At 41.3% G+C, this 15,326-nt stretch overlaps 1 protein-coding gene across 1 annotated transcript in view; it reads left to right on the top strand.

The window, feature by feature from the left end:
- Nucleotides 1-11,363, top strand: part of SDC3 (syndecan 3) — a 90,903-nt gene extending 79,540 nt beyond the window's left edge. Inside the window, exons 5-6 of the mRNA XM_063312294.1 lie at nt 6,944-7,208; nt 8,913-11,363. Of these exons, the coding sequence (XP_063168364.1) occupies nt 6,944-7,208; nt 8,913-9,079 (432 nt within the window). The 3' untranslated portion in view covers nt 9,080-11,363. The remainder of the gene's footprint in view (nt 1-6,943; nt 7,209-8,912) is intronic.
- Nucleotides 11,364-15,326: the final 3,963 nt, after the last annotated feature.

Here is a 15,326-nt window from a genome sequence, read left to right as displayed (position 1 = left end):
TTTGTCTTTCTCTCTTTCTTAGTTTAGAAGCAGTTCAATAATGTTGGGCCCAATTGGTTTTGAAGCCATAGCTTTAACGCTGCCATTTCCGCACAAATGTCCATCACTTCCTTTGTTTCTTCTGTGTTTAGTCCTTCATCTGATCATAAGGACGTGGGATGGAGCTTGCGTATGCAAAGGAGGAGTAAATAAATAAATAGTGAAACCGGAAGAGTCATAAAGGCGTGCCATAGCATTTTGCTCCTAATTTTCAGGAGTTTCAGCATTTTCTGTTAACGATTTGAATGAAGAAGTTGAGGGAACGGTTATCAAATTTCCAGATGACATCCCACTGGGTGGGATCGCTACTCCTACCCTAGAAGGCAGGAATAAAATTCAGATGGGTGATTTGAGAAGTGGACGGAAAGTGACAGCTTGAAATTTCGCAGAGATAGATGTGAAGTCCTTCACGTAGGAAGAAGGCTCAGCTGCAACGGTATAGGGCGAGAAATACCAGGCTGGGTAATAGTGTGTTTATGAAAAGGAACTGGAAACTGTAATCACAAGCTAAATGTGAGTCAGCAGTGTGACATGCTTGCTAAAAAGTCAAATGCAGAAGTATAGTTTCCAAATCAGGGACAGTGTGTGTCGTTGTTCTTTTCTGTTCTGCATTGGTCAAATTCTGCCTTGAGTAGTATGTCTAGATCTAAGCACCATGTGTTAAGAAACGTTCAGGAAAACTGGAACAGGTACAAAGAAAGGCAACAAGAATACCCAGAGGTCTGGACACTGAGGCTTGCGAGGAGAAGCACAGAGGGTTGGTTTTGTTCTAAAAAAAAGAAGATAGCAGTGGAGGGAATACGGTCGTGATTTTAAAAAGATGCTGTGAAGAAGAAGGTGAAGGCTTGTTTTCTACTGACCAGAGCGCCAGGTACAGAACAAATAACAGGAAGGCAGATCCCATTTGGATGTTAGGAAAAATCTAATCTTAAAAATCAGTTCAACAGAGGAACCAATATTGTATGAGGATAATTAGCTCACCCTCACTAGATGTGCTCAGACAGACATCTTTGGGAATGCTTTGAATTAGAGCCCTGGTTTCTAATGACTTTTGTTCCCTCTGTGGGTCTGTAAAACACACCACTCATTAGCATAGGGAGGAAACACAATGTAGAATACATCGCCCAGGTTACCTGAGGATCCACCTCGTCCCAATTACATTGATCTGTCCCACCCGGTCTGGCAGGAAGGGCATATTACGGACCCCGTTGGCTAAAGAATTTCAACAGGCGGGGTCGAGGAGGAGAGCTTTTTCTGCCATTGACACTGCCCTGTGGAACATTTTGCCCCCCGAGCTGAGGTTGGCCCCCACTCTTCTGGCCTTCAGGAAGAGCGTCAAGACCGGGCTCTGCCAACTAGCTTGGGGACCCAAGAGTGGTAGGCAGCCCTGGGGGTGGTTGGTGGCTTAAAGAAACTCTCTCTGCCTTTTAGTGTTCCTCTTTTATCTTTTTCTACCTTTTGTATTTTTATAATTTTTTAAATTACTTTTTATTTGTGAGCCGCCCAGAGTCACTCTTATAGTGAGATGGGCAGTGTATATATTTAATGAATAGTAACAATTATATATACTGTATGTGTGTGTGTATATATATATATATATATATATAGAGAGAGAGAGAGAGAGAGAGAGATACCGAAGTTACCACACTACTAGAATACAGACTCTTAAACATGATCAAACTAATTGTAGAAATCCCACTTCTGTTACTTGTCTACAACTTCTCTTCATCAACTCCTCCTCACTCTCTTGAATGCCAGTTTGGGAAAACAGGGAGCTGATGAGGGAAAAGTGAGAATGCCATGGAAGAATGCAGAGCTAAGTAGCTACAATATTTTTTTAAAGAAATGTAAGATCTCCACTGAGCACCAGTTTAGTGTAGTGGTTAAGGCGCCAGGCTAGAAACCAGGAGACCGTGAATTCTAGTCCCACCTTAGGCACAAAGCCGGATGGGTGACCCTGGGCCAGTCACTCTCTTTCAGCCCTAGGAAGGAGGCAATGGCAAACCACTTCTGAAATCGTGCCAAGAAAACTGCAGGGACTAATCCAGGCAGTCACCAGGAGCCAGCGCTGACTCGAAGGCACAAAAACATATAATAAATATATAAGATCTTTACTGAGTAACCAGGAACACCATCAGTGAAATCTGTAATTAACCTGACTAATAATTTAGTTATTTACCTGTGTAGATAATACTTTAATGTCTCATTCCTTTGTGTATGGTCTCCATGGCAACTTAGAAAGGGAATTTAAATATAAAACAATTGAATGAACTGTATCGCTAAAGAGGAACAACACAAATCAAGGAAAAAACTCAAGGAATGAACACATCTAGATTTCATACTGCTAAAACTTGGGAAACCAAATGTCTAAATGAAATTAAAACTGGTGCTGTGTTAATATATTTATCAACAACTATTAGGTCATTGTGAGTCAGTGGGGAATGTTGGTGAAGGGGTGGTTGAAGGATTCAACCTGGGAATGTGCATTACCTGGAACTTTGATTAGCCAATCCTGCAGCACTTCAAGAGCCCAGATATCAGCTCCAAAGTTCCTCCCATGAGCCTATCATTGGCTTGCCTATGGGAGAAACTAGTTTTTCCTGAATCAATTATATATTCTGGCTATGGCATTTTCTAAAAGGAAGAGAAAGAGGAGAAGGTCGCACCAGCCTATAAATGCGGCACATCCCTGAATGAATTGCTTGAATCACAGCCATAGATGGCATCCTTTTTAACAATCTGGTGGTTGGCGATAGGACAGGTGTTGCTGCGAAATCTGATCTCGCTCTATCCCCTGTTTGGAAAAAAGAAAAGAAGAAAAGGGAATAGTAGCATTTCTTCGCTATTGTTACATATGAAAAAACAGTGACCAGCTGTGTGTAGGTGGGAATAGGTTGAGGTGAAGGATGGAGTGCAAGAACAGGGTAGTGCCAAACCAAGGCTAAACGGGGGCTGGATTTACTCTTCTGGGTTCTTCCTGTAAGCTTTCTCTCTCTCTTCCATTTTGTCCTCACCACAACCCTACAGTAGAAACCTGATATCACTCCCTGAGCCTTATAGCTGAAGTTAAAATTCAAATCTGTGTTTCTCCAACCCTTGCCCCATATTCTAGTTTCATCACCAGCTTTCTCTAGTCTGCTACTTCCTGATGTTAGATGAGAAGGATTGAATAGGAATTGTAACACACCTAAAGGTCACCAGGTTGGGGAACGTGGCAATCAATCAAACTGCCCAGAGTTGCTGGGAGTCAGGTGGCATATAAATGCAATAAATTATTATCTTTTTTGCACAGCCAGATGTTCAGACTGGATTTGGCATTTTTGTCCACCTATCAAGTCCTTCCCAAGGACCTGGGATAGGCAGATGTTGTTTAATAATGTTAAAGGCATTGTCACAGGATGTAAGCTGTTCCAAGTAAAGCTGCCTTTTGCAATTGACTGATGGTGATTATTATTGTTGGTTGCACAGTCAGTCAGATGTTTACACTGGGTTTGGCATTTCGGTCCACCTACTGAGTCCTTCCCAAGGACTTAGGATAGGCAGATGTTGTTTGATAGTGTTAAAGGTACCGCTGCAGGATGTTAGCTGTTCCAAGCAAAGCTGCCTTTTGCAATTGACTGATGGTAATTTTGTCAATGCCGATGGCATTCACGTGGTGCTCCAGATGTTTTGGGATTGCACCCAAGGCGCCTATTCCTATTGGTATTCCCTTTGCTTTCTTTCGCCACAGTCATTCTACTTCTATTTGCAGGTCTTTGTATTTTGTGATTTTCTCCAGTTCTTTCTCTTCTCTTCTGCCATCTCCAGGCATAGCAATGTCCACTATCCAGACTTTCTTGTCCTTTTTATCAACAATTGTTACTTCTGGAGTGTTGTGTGGCAGATGCTTGTCTGTTTGAATTCTAAAGTCCCAGAGGAAGCACTTTAGCGTCTTCATTTTGTGTACTTTGTGGTCCCACCAGTTCTTGCTTGCAGGCAAGTGGTATTTCTTGCAGATATTCCAATGCACCATTGTTGCTACTTTGTCATGCCGTTGTTTGTAGTCAGTCTGTGCGATCTTCTTGCAGCAGCTAACTAGGTGGTCCACTGTTTCTTCAGCTTCTTTGCAGAGATGGCATTTGCTGTCTGTTCCTGTCTTCTCAATTCTGGCTTTGTATGCATTTGTTCTTAAGGCTCAGTCATCTGCAGCCAGAATTAGCCCTTCTGTCCCTTTCTTCAACTTTCCTGCTCTTAGCCTTTGCCAGATCTTGCTGTTACCTGCTTTGCCTGCTTTTTTCTTTTGTGTGTGTGTGTGTGTGTGTGTATACTGGCCATGTAATACTTTGCCTTGCCATGTCTCTTTTCTATTCATTTGGTCTTTCTTGTAGGCCAGTTTGGTCTCTTTGGTATTCAGTAAGCCTTCATGGTATACTAGCTTCAGTGCATCTTCTTCACTCTCCTTCAGATATTCTTCCAATGCCCCCTTTTCTTCTTCAACTGTCGGGTGTACTTGCAACATTCCACGCCCACCTATGCTCCTTGGTAAGCAGAGTCTGTCAATGTTGCTGCATAGGTGAAGGGCATGATTCATTGTAATTATTTTTCCAGTCTTCCTATCCAGGGCTTCTAGTTCAGCTTGAGTCCAGTCCACTATTCCAGCTGTGTGTCTAATGACTCAAAATGTCCAGGTGTTAATTGCCTTGATGGTATTTCCTCCACTGAGTTTGGACTTTAAGATCTTCTTCACTCTCATGATGTATTCGCTACTAACCTTCTTCTTGACTTGAGTGTGCTTGATGTTGTCAGCTTGAAGGATGCCCAGGTACTTGTAGTGATCTTCATCCAGACTCTTGATGCTATTTCCATAGGGCATCTTGATTCCTTCAGTTTTCACTATTTTTCCCCTGTTGATGGTAAGGGTGGCACATTTGTCCAGTCCAAACTCCATTGCAATAATTTGGCTGCTGCTACTGCTACTATTGTTGTTGTTGTTGTTGTTATTTCTACCATCCTGGCTTTCAAATATTCCTGGCTGTGATTCCATAGGGGTTTTCCTCCTTTTCATCAATGTACCTGGGAAATTTATGTATTTAAACGTTCATTTAAACCATCTTTTAATAGCTTTCTCTTTCGTTCTTGTCTGTCTGTCTGTCTCTTTCATTCTGGGCTGTACAAGGGTTTCCCAGGCTGATACCAGGAAAATAAAAATCCACCGCTTGGATTTTTTATTCTTTATTCTTTATTTCTATTTATAGTATTTTTACTGTATTTTATTTTTTGTATTATTCTGATGGCTTTAATCACTTGTTGTAAACTGCCCAGGGGCCTCCGATGGGAGGAGATGGGCGGGGATAAATCAGATAAATAAATAAAACAAATAAACAAAATAGAGGGAAAATAAGACATTTTGCAGCATTATGAAAATACATTGTTACATCACCTATTTATGTTTCAATTTCTGTCATCCCTTTACATCAGCTATCTCTAAATTGGGCATATTCAAGAGGTGTAAACCTGAACTCCCAAAATTTCCTAGCCATCACTGCTGAGAATTTTGGTAGACGAAGTCCACAGCCACTCGTATTAACCTAGGCCCCCTCCCTTCCAACATTTCAAGATGGTATTTGCCCACATTTGCTTTTTTATGTATAACATCTTCTGTCCTGAAGCTGCCATCCAAGCAGATTTGTTTATCTTAAATTATCTCTCCTAGGCATTTAAGATGGACCTCCACCAGACATCTCAGTCTGCAGATCTAGGCACCCTCCCTTGTTTTCCCAAACAAACTCATAGGACAACTTCCTTTTTTTACATTTAGAAGACTCAATTTGTGGCAGGCATGACTAAATACAGAGGGGGAGGTGGGGGCTAGCTCAAAAGGGATGAGTCTCTACCTCCCTCTCCTGGCCATTGTCCCTAAAGGCAGCAGAGTGGATTCCACAAAACCGTCCCTAGTGAAAATTGTCACCTACCTGCTATGTATCTCATTACCAACCCCGGGGGAGATAAATTGGAAAAGAGGCCATATACAGGTAATCCCAGGTTTAAGAATGTCCCGGTTTACAGACAACTCCTAGTTAAGAATGGACTGCCATAAAGACTTTTATATTAAAAATTCAAGTTAAGTACAATGTTTTGGGTTAAATGCACAATACTACTTTGTGTATTATTGTGTTTAAGATGTTTTAATATATCTGGAAGTGTTTCTTAAGTGTTTTATATGCAAAGAAAGGTAAAATATATACTATATACTAAGACAAACATTTGACTAACTGATGCTGTTCTGACTTACATACCAATTTGACTTAAGGACATACTTAGGAACGGAACTTGTTCTCAAACCAGGGACTACCTGTACAAGGAAGTCAATCTGTTTTCTCAAAAGTGCAAAGCTTGATCCAGGGGGATGGGGGGGAAGTAGTCTTGGTGAAACATGTCAGGTAGCCATGGGCAGTGCAATATTTGGGCGGCGTGTGTGTGTGGGAGGTAGGGAAGGAAAATCTGTAGCAGAAGAATGCCCAAGTTAAAGGCCATTTAGGCTCATGGCAGGAAGAGGAATACCTTTTTCTTTTTTTCATTTCACTTCCTTTTCCTCTTCCCATGAAGAGGGTGAAGGCATCCATTTTGCTTCGTTACACCCAACACCACCTCCTCATTTTGAGATTTGAAGGGACAATGGATGTACCTCAAGGCTTTTCTTTCATCCCCTAAACAGGGGAAACAACCTGGGTTGAAACCTTTGCCCCACCTACTCCAGGATGCTCCAGAGCCACCTGCAGCTTGTAAGCTGTAGGCCAGCCCTGCCAGTGGACAAGTGACATCTTGCTCCTAAGCCTGGCCAAGTGCTGGAGAAAAATGCACTGAAGGAGTGGGGCATCATGTCATCCTCCTGCCTTGTCTATGCTTCTTTTTCTCTCTCTTGCAGGCAGAACCCATGGGAATGACCCTTTCCACAGCCACGAATAATGAATTTGAAGTTCCTGTCAGTGGGGACTTTGAAATCCATGAGGAGGAAGAGGCAGCTCAGACCGAGCTTGGCAATGAAGTGGTGCCTCTGGTCACCCCTGCAGCTGGTCCAGGGTTGAGAAAGAAAGTGGAACCGGGGCTCCTAGACAATACAGTAGAGTCTGGAAATTCAGCAGCACAACTCCCCCAGAAAAACATATTGGAAAGGAAAGAAGTGCTCATAGGTAAGATGTATACGGATTGCCAATCTGAGTCCATACCCGTGTTTGAGGGAGAGAGTGGAATTGCCTTTGTGGAAAGCAACTTCAAATGCATTGAGAGCCAGAGGATTGGTTCCCTTTCATCAGAGTGTATGACGTGCCTTTCCAGAGGGCCAAAAGCAAAATGTTGCCTTGAGGAATTTACATGTACTGTATTGGTTAGTTCCCAGACTGATCACGATTCAAGAGACTTTATGTAAACAGCTTCTCCACTATCCATGAAAAGACCCACCACCTTGCTGGACCACTGGAAGGTTGTTAGAAAGAAGTTCAGAAAGTCTTCACTCTAATGCGTGTGGGGATACAATGGTTCTTAACAGAGAATAGTTCAGTGGCTAGAATTTTGGTGACCACCTCCCATCCTTTAACCTCAATAAATGTTAAAGAAGACACTGAGAATCACAGTACTTGCAACTGAGGCAGCTGCCAGGCTATCTGACACTGCAAACTAGAATATAGCACGGGGGGAAAGAAAGCAGAGGAAGGAGAAATAGACAGCTAAAGAGAAAAATGCACATACCTGAACTTCCACTATTGTGGTGGTGGTGGTGGTGGTGATGATGTTGATGATATAATTATTATTGGGTAACTTTCTAGAGATTTCTTTAAAAACAGTTCTGTAAAAATCCACATTGACCTGCCATTCTCAACTTTCCCTAAATCAAAAAGCTTTTCTGTGCAATTACCCCATATGTGCATAATGTTTAGTATAAATATCCCATGTCGTACCACTTTTCCTTGGGGTGAAGATCACTTTAATTCAATCTGATTCAGAATCGATTTGGAGTCATTCAGTTCAAGGATCTGATCTGATCTGATTTGATTCAAAAGCTAGATTTGATTCAAAGTTTTGCTCTGGAAACACACCTCTAAATCAAACTTCGCACAGCCCTTGTTTTGTACTGTATGGACTTCTTTCTTTTTAGGTTTGTTTTCCTTATGCTGGTTGTTAAAACAGATTTTCCCTAAAGTTCTCCCCCCACCATGCTTGATTTATTCTGCATCACCTTGCTCTTATTGTATTTGAGCCTGCTTGTGCTGTTTTTATTGTTGTAGCTATTTCTGTGGTCACTGACCATAAATAAATACAAATAAATTTCAATGTTCAACTTTCAAAAGGTTGCTGGACTAGAATGGGCCAGGGGTCCAATCCAGCAGGGCACTGCTTATGTTCTTATGTACATCCAAGGCCAACCACAATCATTCTCATAAGCCTTACAGAATAGGCTCATCTAACGCCCTGGTCCAATGCCTGGGAGAAGAACCAGTTTTTTCAAAGCTTTACCGAAGGCTAACAGGGTTGGGAGCATCAAAATCCTTCTTTATAACAAGTGAAATATAAAATATGTCAGAGGTGTCTGTGGTGGTGGGTGGGATGATAAAAAAAGTCTAGTTGGTGGGGACAAGCATGCAATCAAAGACCCACCCCCTTTTTATGTGTATGGCATGTTAAAAAGAGGGTGGGGCTTCAATTGTGCAGTTGCAGCCACACTCTTGACTTTTTTGACCCCTGCCTCTGTGGACAGTCCTGGTACCCACCCACCGACCCATCCATCCATCCATCCATCCCCTGGCTTTTAACACTCAAATATTTTTTTAAAAATTCTTTTTATACAAAAGGTAAGCCAATACAGACCTTGCTAACTTTCTTCTGTTGTCCTTTTGCAGCTGTGATTGTGGGAGGGGTCGTTGGGGCCCTCTTTGCAGCTTTCCTGGTGATGCTCTTGATCTACCGGATGAAAAAGAAAGACGAAGGGAGCTACACGCTGGAAGAGCCCAAGCAGGCAAGTGTCACATACCAAAAACCTGACAAGCAGGAGGAATTTTATGCATAGACTGGAACCTTGAGTGCCTCGCCATCTCTGTCTCAATGCTGTCCTTTTTTTAAAAAGAAAGAACAACACAAACCCACTTCTGATTCACCCCGTCTCTTTCTAATCAAGTCTGTCAAGTTTCACCAGAAAGATTGAAGAAACCCACCATTTTAAAAAGGGTTGCACATTTTTAGAAGGCAACAGAGCTGACTCACATTGTAGCACAGGAGGTCCTGAAAGGAACGCCGATGTTGGGGACCCAAGAGGTAGTTCTTTTGGCTGTCTTGTTTGGAGGATCTTCTAGAATTAGCAGGAAGTCCTGGATTCATACCTAACTCAGGACTAAAGCACTGATTTTTTTTTAATTAAGTGGACACTTTTGGTTGTCAGTTGTGATACTCTTCAAGACAAGAGTTTGACTTCGTGTGCTAGGAGATGCAATATTTGACAGACCAGGCTGCTCACAAGCCATCACCTCTTCTGACTGAGCAACTGTGCTGGAGTTGACCCTTGGGACTGCGTCCTTAAAGATATCACCTGGTCTGCAGGGGCACTTCTTACACTTGTGTCTTGCTTCCTTTCTTCCTTCATCTCGTTACTGTTCACAGACAAGAGACATCAGATGCTACCTTCCTGTTGCAAGCTCATCCTAAGCTTGCCTTGGTTTCCAACTGAAGCTTGTGCCCAAATTTATTGGGATTCACTGTGACATTAAATCTTGACTAGCACAGTATTGCAAGCCTAGGCGAGTGGCTGAGGAACATTTTTCTAAGATACTGTTCATGGGGAAGAGATGGCAATACCCATTTTTTAAAAAGTCAAGCTATCTTCTAAAATCCTGTAGGAAATAGATAATGTTTCACACATCTTGATGAATGGTGTGGTCATTTCTTCATTGGTGGGGAACTGGGGGGTGATTATTGGGAAAGCCAAGAGTGGAATGACGCGAGCCCAGATCTTTGGTTCCATGGGACTCTGTAAATAGGTGGATAAAAAGATAAAAAAAGTATATACACAACTTGAGTGGGGGGAACTCTGATTCTTCTGAAGCAGTAAGTTGTAGAGTAACAGCAATCATACAAGAGAAATGTTTCATTAAAGTTTGTTAAGCAAGTTCAAGTTTTCATAACAACTTAGGACAGGTGACTGTGCTGACCCCAAAGAGTTATAAGGATGATGTAAACCCCAATGTGAACAAGGAACAAGGTAAAAAATGGTAATTGATCCAGATAATTGGAATGTTGGATATCATGCAATAAAATCAAGTAAAGGAAAGATCAGTGTTTAACCTATTGGAAGGTGAAGTCAGAGTAACAAATATATAGTAATTGTTTGAAAAAAGACATATGAATGATAAATGTGCTGTAATTATGATGTCAGTGACAGAATGTTGTTGTAAGATGCTTGTGGCTCTTGGTAGTTGATAATTCCTGTTGAATGTTGTACACATGCACCTTGAGTAGAGTGCAATGACCAGAAGCTGTGATCATATAGTTTGGGGTTGTGAAGAAAGTGGAGAGGATTTAGAGTTGTATAATAACACAATCCTGACAAGTACATAATATGGACAAAAGCTGGGAATTATGTTTCACTTTTCAAAAGCAGAGAAAATAATAAACATCAAGGGTGCAGATAAGTAACTTCCAGCATCTAAAAGTCTGTCAAAGCCATGGAAGGAAAAAATAAGAGTGTTGTTTTTTGAAAGACAGTAATTTTTATTGAATTTTTGAACCAATACAGTTAAGGATAGTAGTAGTACTAGTAATAATGCAAGTAATAATGGTTAAGAACCAAATTAATACATTTCATTTCATTTCAACCATTTTGAGTAAATTATATAACTAAAAATTAAACAGCACAAACTAAAAAGGAAAAAAGGAATGAAAAAATATAAAATAAAAAACACTAAACATTGTGAAAAAATTAGTACTTTTCTATTATGTCAGAGTAATAGTATTGTGTGATATTTGTTCAAATTGTTACAAATCAGTTTTTAAACTTTGTGTTAAACCTGGACTACCCAGAATCATATTGCCCAATATTGCCTCTTCATTGCTACAAAAGTTAGTTCAAAGGTTGAGAACACACAAATTTCATTGAGCCACTCTTTACAATCTGACAGATGTCTCCTTCTAGGAATATATCAGAATCTCTTAAAAAAAAAAAAAAAGACAACACTTCAGATGGGGTATATCCAAAACTTTTTATAGATAGACAATTTCCAAACTTTTGGAATGTAACTTAACAGCATATTAACATTCGTAAGCTTGAGGAAGAAAGAATTAAGCTGGTCAAAACAAAACAACAGGCTAGAAACCAGGAGACCGTGAGTTCTAGTCCCGCCTTAGGCATGAAAGCCGGCTGGGTGACCTTGGGCCAGTCCCTCTCTCTCAGCCCAAGAGCCAATCAGGCGTGGTATGATAGTTCTAGTCCCGCCTTAGGCATGAAAGCCAGCTGGGTGACCTTGGGCCAGTCCCTCTCTCTCAGCCCAAGAGCCAATCAGGCGTGGTATGATAGTTCTAGTCCCGCCTTAGGCATGAAAGCCAGCTGGGTGACCTTGGGCCAGTCCCTCTCTCTCAGCCCAAGAGCCAATCAGGCGTGGTATGATAGTTCTAGTCCCGCCTTAGGCATGAAAGCCAGCTGGGTGACCTTGGGCCAGTCCCTCTCTCTCAGCCCAAGAGCCAATCAGGCGTGGTATGATAGTTCTAGTCCCGCCTTAGGCATGAAAGCCAGCTGGGTGACCTTGGGCCAGTCCCTCTCTCTCAGCCCAAGAGCCAATCAGGCGTGGTATGAGAGTTCTAGTCCCGCCTTAGGCATGAAAGCCAGCTGGGTGCCCTTGGGCCAGTCCCTCCCTCTCAGCCCAACCCACCTCACAGGGTTGCTGTTGTGGGGAAAATCGGAGGAGGAAGGAGTACTAGGTATGTTCACCACCTTGGGTTATTTACAAAAATAATAAAGGCAGGATAAAAATAAAATAAATAAACAATAAATAAAACCCTATTTACCACATAATATTACAATCATTTGAATGGGGAAATGGAGAAAAATCCATCCATTCCACCCATTCAGCATCTACCTATGGAACTTGCCTGCAGTTCTCCAACGTGTGGCTTAGAAGAATCAGACAAATCCTCTAATGTACAGAGGGCAAGGACAAACAGATGGGGTGGGAGCAATAAATTCACCCCCCATCTCTCCTCCATGCAATTATCATTGGGCATGTCTGAGTGGGCGATCGTTTGAACCCAATTTTCTTAGGACCCTTGTGTGAGATGGCACCCCGTGACCTCAGTTTTTTTTTTTAAATTCAGCATTTGCCAACTCTGAGCTTGAACAAGCTAAAGGGGGTTAGGCCTGGTTAGTATTTGGATGAGAATCCAGTCAAAAAACTTCTGGGAAGAAGACCATGAGGGAAACAACTTCTGAATTCATGCCAGATTCAATGATCACCAGGAGGAGAACCTGACTGGAGAGAGACTTTATTTGTTGAATTTAAAAAAAAATTAAAACTGGCAAAAAGGAAAATACTGAAATAAGGTGTGTGTGTGTGTGTGTGTGCATGTATATGCTCATACTTAAAATATGTGAGAGTATATGCATATTTTTATTTTCACACCATATTAACCCACCGTAGGACAAAGAATTATTCCATTGATGGTTATGGACCATCATCTATCAGTCCAGTGTGGGTTGGTAGAGGGATGTTTTTTTGACCTCTCTAGGACTGAGAGCAAGTTGCTGCTCCAGAATGACTCAGCTGGCTGGGTGCCTAATGGAGGACTAAAACCTGGGTCTCCCTGTTCCTAGTCCAGCATCCTACACCAGTGTTTCTCAACCTTATCAACTTTAAATCTTATCAACTTTCCCCATGCTGGCTGGGGAATTCTGGGAGTTGAAGTCCACACATCTTAAAATTGATAAGGTTAAGAAACACTGCCCTACACAATAATGGTTGGCTTGCTCTTTCTCTCTCACTCCCATCCTCACCCCCTTTCTCTATACACCTGATATTGTGTGAAGGTACAGAGTGGTGGTGCCTGCTGTCTGAAAAGGTTGCTGAGCTTAGCAGCCATTTGGATTGTTCTGAAAACCATGGTTTAAATGAATTAGCAATGTGTATGAATCCATTTTTGGTATTCTATAAATGTTTCAGCTGATTCAAGAGTCATTTTTGTGTGTTCCAATGGGTTGAGTGAGATTTATTCCGCAGAAAATATGCAAAGGATTGCAGCTGTAGATATCAAGAAGAAATAGGCTTCATTTAAAAAATAACTGTTCGATGTCAGGACAATGGAAAATTGTCTCTAGAGGTTTTGAAGGAGATTTTATGAGCCTTATAACAGTGGTGAACAGAAAAGTCACACAGTTTAGTTGTAACAGTTGAGAGGGAGAATGAACAGGTTTGATTTAATGGTTTTATTCTCACCAGGAAGGAAGGTAAATCAACAGGGAGAAAGGGAAGGAAAAACAGAACAAAATATTATGCTTTTATTCCCCTCTAGTGATGAAGATAAATGTGGCTTTCCAAAAGAAAACAGAAATCTGTTGGGTTCTTGTTATTGCCTGACTCAGTGGTAGAATTAGTTGGCATTTTGCCTCTTAAGTAATTCATAACCAAAAGATTTGATCTGGAGGAGTTGAGTGGTCTGTTTAAGCAAGAGCTTAGTTAAATAGGTTCCCTGTGATGGTAAAAAGAAGCTTATCTTCCCCTTTGACAACTTTGAATATGCTGCTCATGAGCTATTGACTTGGTGTTACACTATACTGCATAAGCATCCCTCAACCAGCACTCAATCTATAGATGTGTTAGATAACAATTCCCATCATCCCCAGGCAGTGACACCACATGACTATGAATTATGGTGTTCGCATTCCAGTGTATCTGTAGTCACTGAGTTGGGGATGACTGTGCTAGATTTTCAAGTTCTGCAGTGAGTAAGCCCAGTAGTCAGTCCAGCTCAGCCTCTCCCAGTCTAGAGCCTCCCACTTATGCTGGGACTTCAAGCCACATAATCCCAATTCCAATTCGTAACATATTTGGAAGGTGCAAGAATTGGGAAGCCTAGTTAGTGTTCATTGTTCTTAGAAATAGTCTCTAAATATTATTATTCTGGTATGGAAGAATTGCAGTTGACATTGTTTTCATTTGGGTTTGTGGATATTTACTGCCAAATTTTAATACTGCTAAAAGAGATTAAAGCGGAGTCCTTGAAATTCATGATTTGCCAAACGGCTTAGTTCTAAAACCTGCAGGGGCATCTTGGGGTGCGGTTAGGGTTAGGGTAGGGTTAGGGTTAAAATTGAAATCTTGTGATGAGTGAGAAAATAAGATTTTTTAAAAACTAAAATCAGGCCAATAAAAACCCTCCTTAAAATCTTCATTTTATGGATAGAGTTTTCTTTTTTAAAATATAAAACTAGCTAAGATTATTACCATGCCAGTGACACTGAACATTGCAATCAGTGACATCTGATTTTTCCTATGTGAGTTTGGATTGGGCACCATGAAAAGAGGGCCTTCCATGGAGTAGCCATGGTTTATAGTTTTGCACGATACATGGATGCTATCTGTTGAGCAGAGTCAACTAACCATGGCTTTGAAATGTGAACCAAGTATAAAATTCTGACAGACTTTACAGTATAGATGTTCAGTGATCAAGGAAAATGACAGACTCCAGTATCTTATTTAGCATCTAAATCAGTGTTTCTCAATCTTTAAGATGTCTGGACTTCACCTCCCAGAATTCCCCAGCCAGCCATGCTGGCTGGGGAATTCCAGGAAGTGAATTCCACACATCTTCATGTTGCTAAGGTTGAGAAACACTGATCTAAATAAACTCTGTCTGGAAACTGGATCAACAGTCTTATGCACAAGTCTCACTAAACTGAATTTCAGCTTCCAGCTAAGAGGGTATAGCCAGGGTGCAAAAGAAAAAAAAAGTCCACCAGAGTATCAATCTTGCCCCTTCTCATATTTTTAGAGGGATGGGGAGACTTAAAGAGACATTTAATCCTTTAAGCTCCTCCCCCACTCATTCTGGATCCTGATCTGAAGAGTGACCTTTGATGTCCTGTGCAAAGCCTAAGGTAGCTTTCAACTGATGGAGCTTGCACATCTTTTGGGTTATAGGAAAGACATTTCCAGATTATGTTAGACTTATTACATTACTTGCTACAATCAATGTGCTGTTTCTCAAACCAGGTAAAGCAGTGGCATTTCCTAGCAATTGACTCCCTTAATCATTTGTTATTGGATATGGTTTGGCTT

This window comes from Candoia aspera, chromosome 10 (genome assembly GCF_035149785.1).
Source record: "Candoia aspera isolate rCanAsp1 chromosome 10, rCanAsp1.hap2, whole genome shotgun sequence".
NCBI classification, from domain to species: domain Eukaryota; kingdom Metazoa; phylum Chordata; class Lepidosauria; order Squamata; family Boidae; genus Candoia; species Candoia aspera.
Note: the sequence above shows the minus strand (reverse complement) of the source record. Positions and strands in the feature narration are given on the sequence as shown.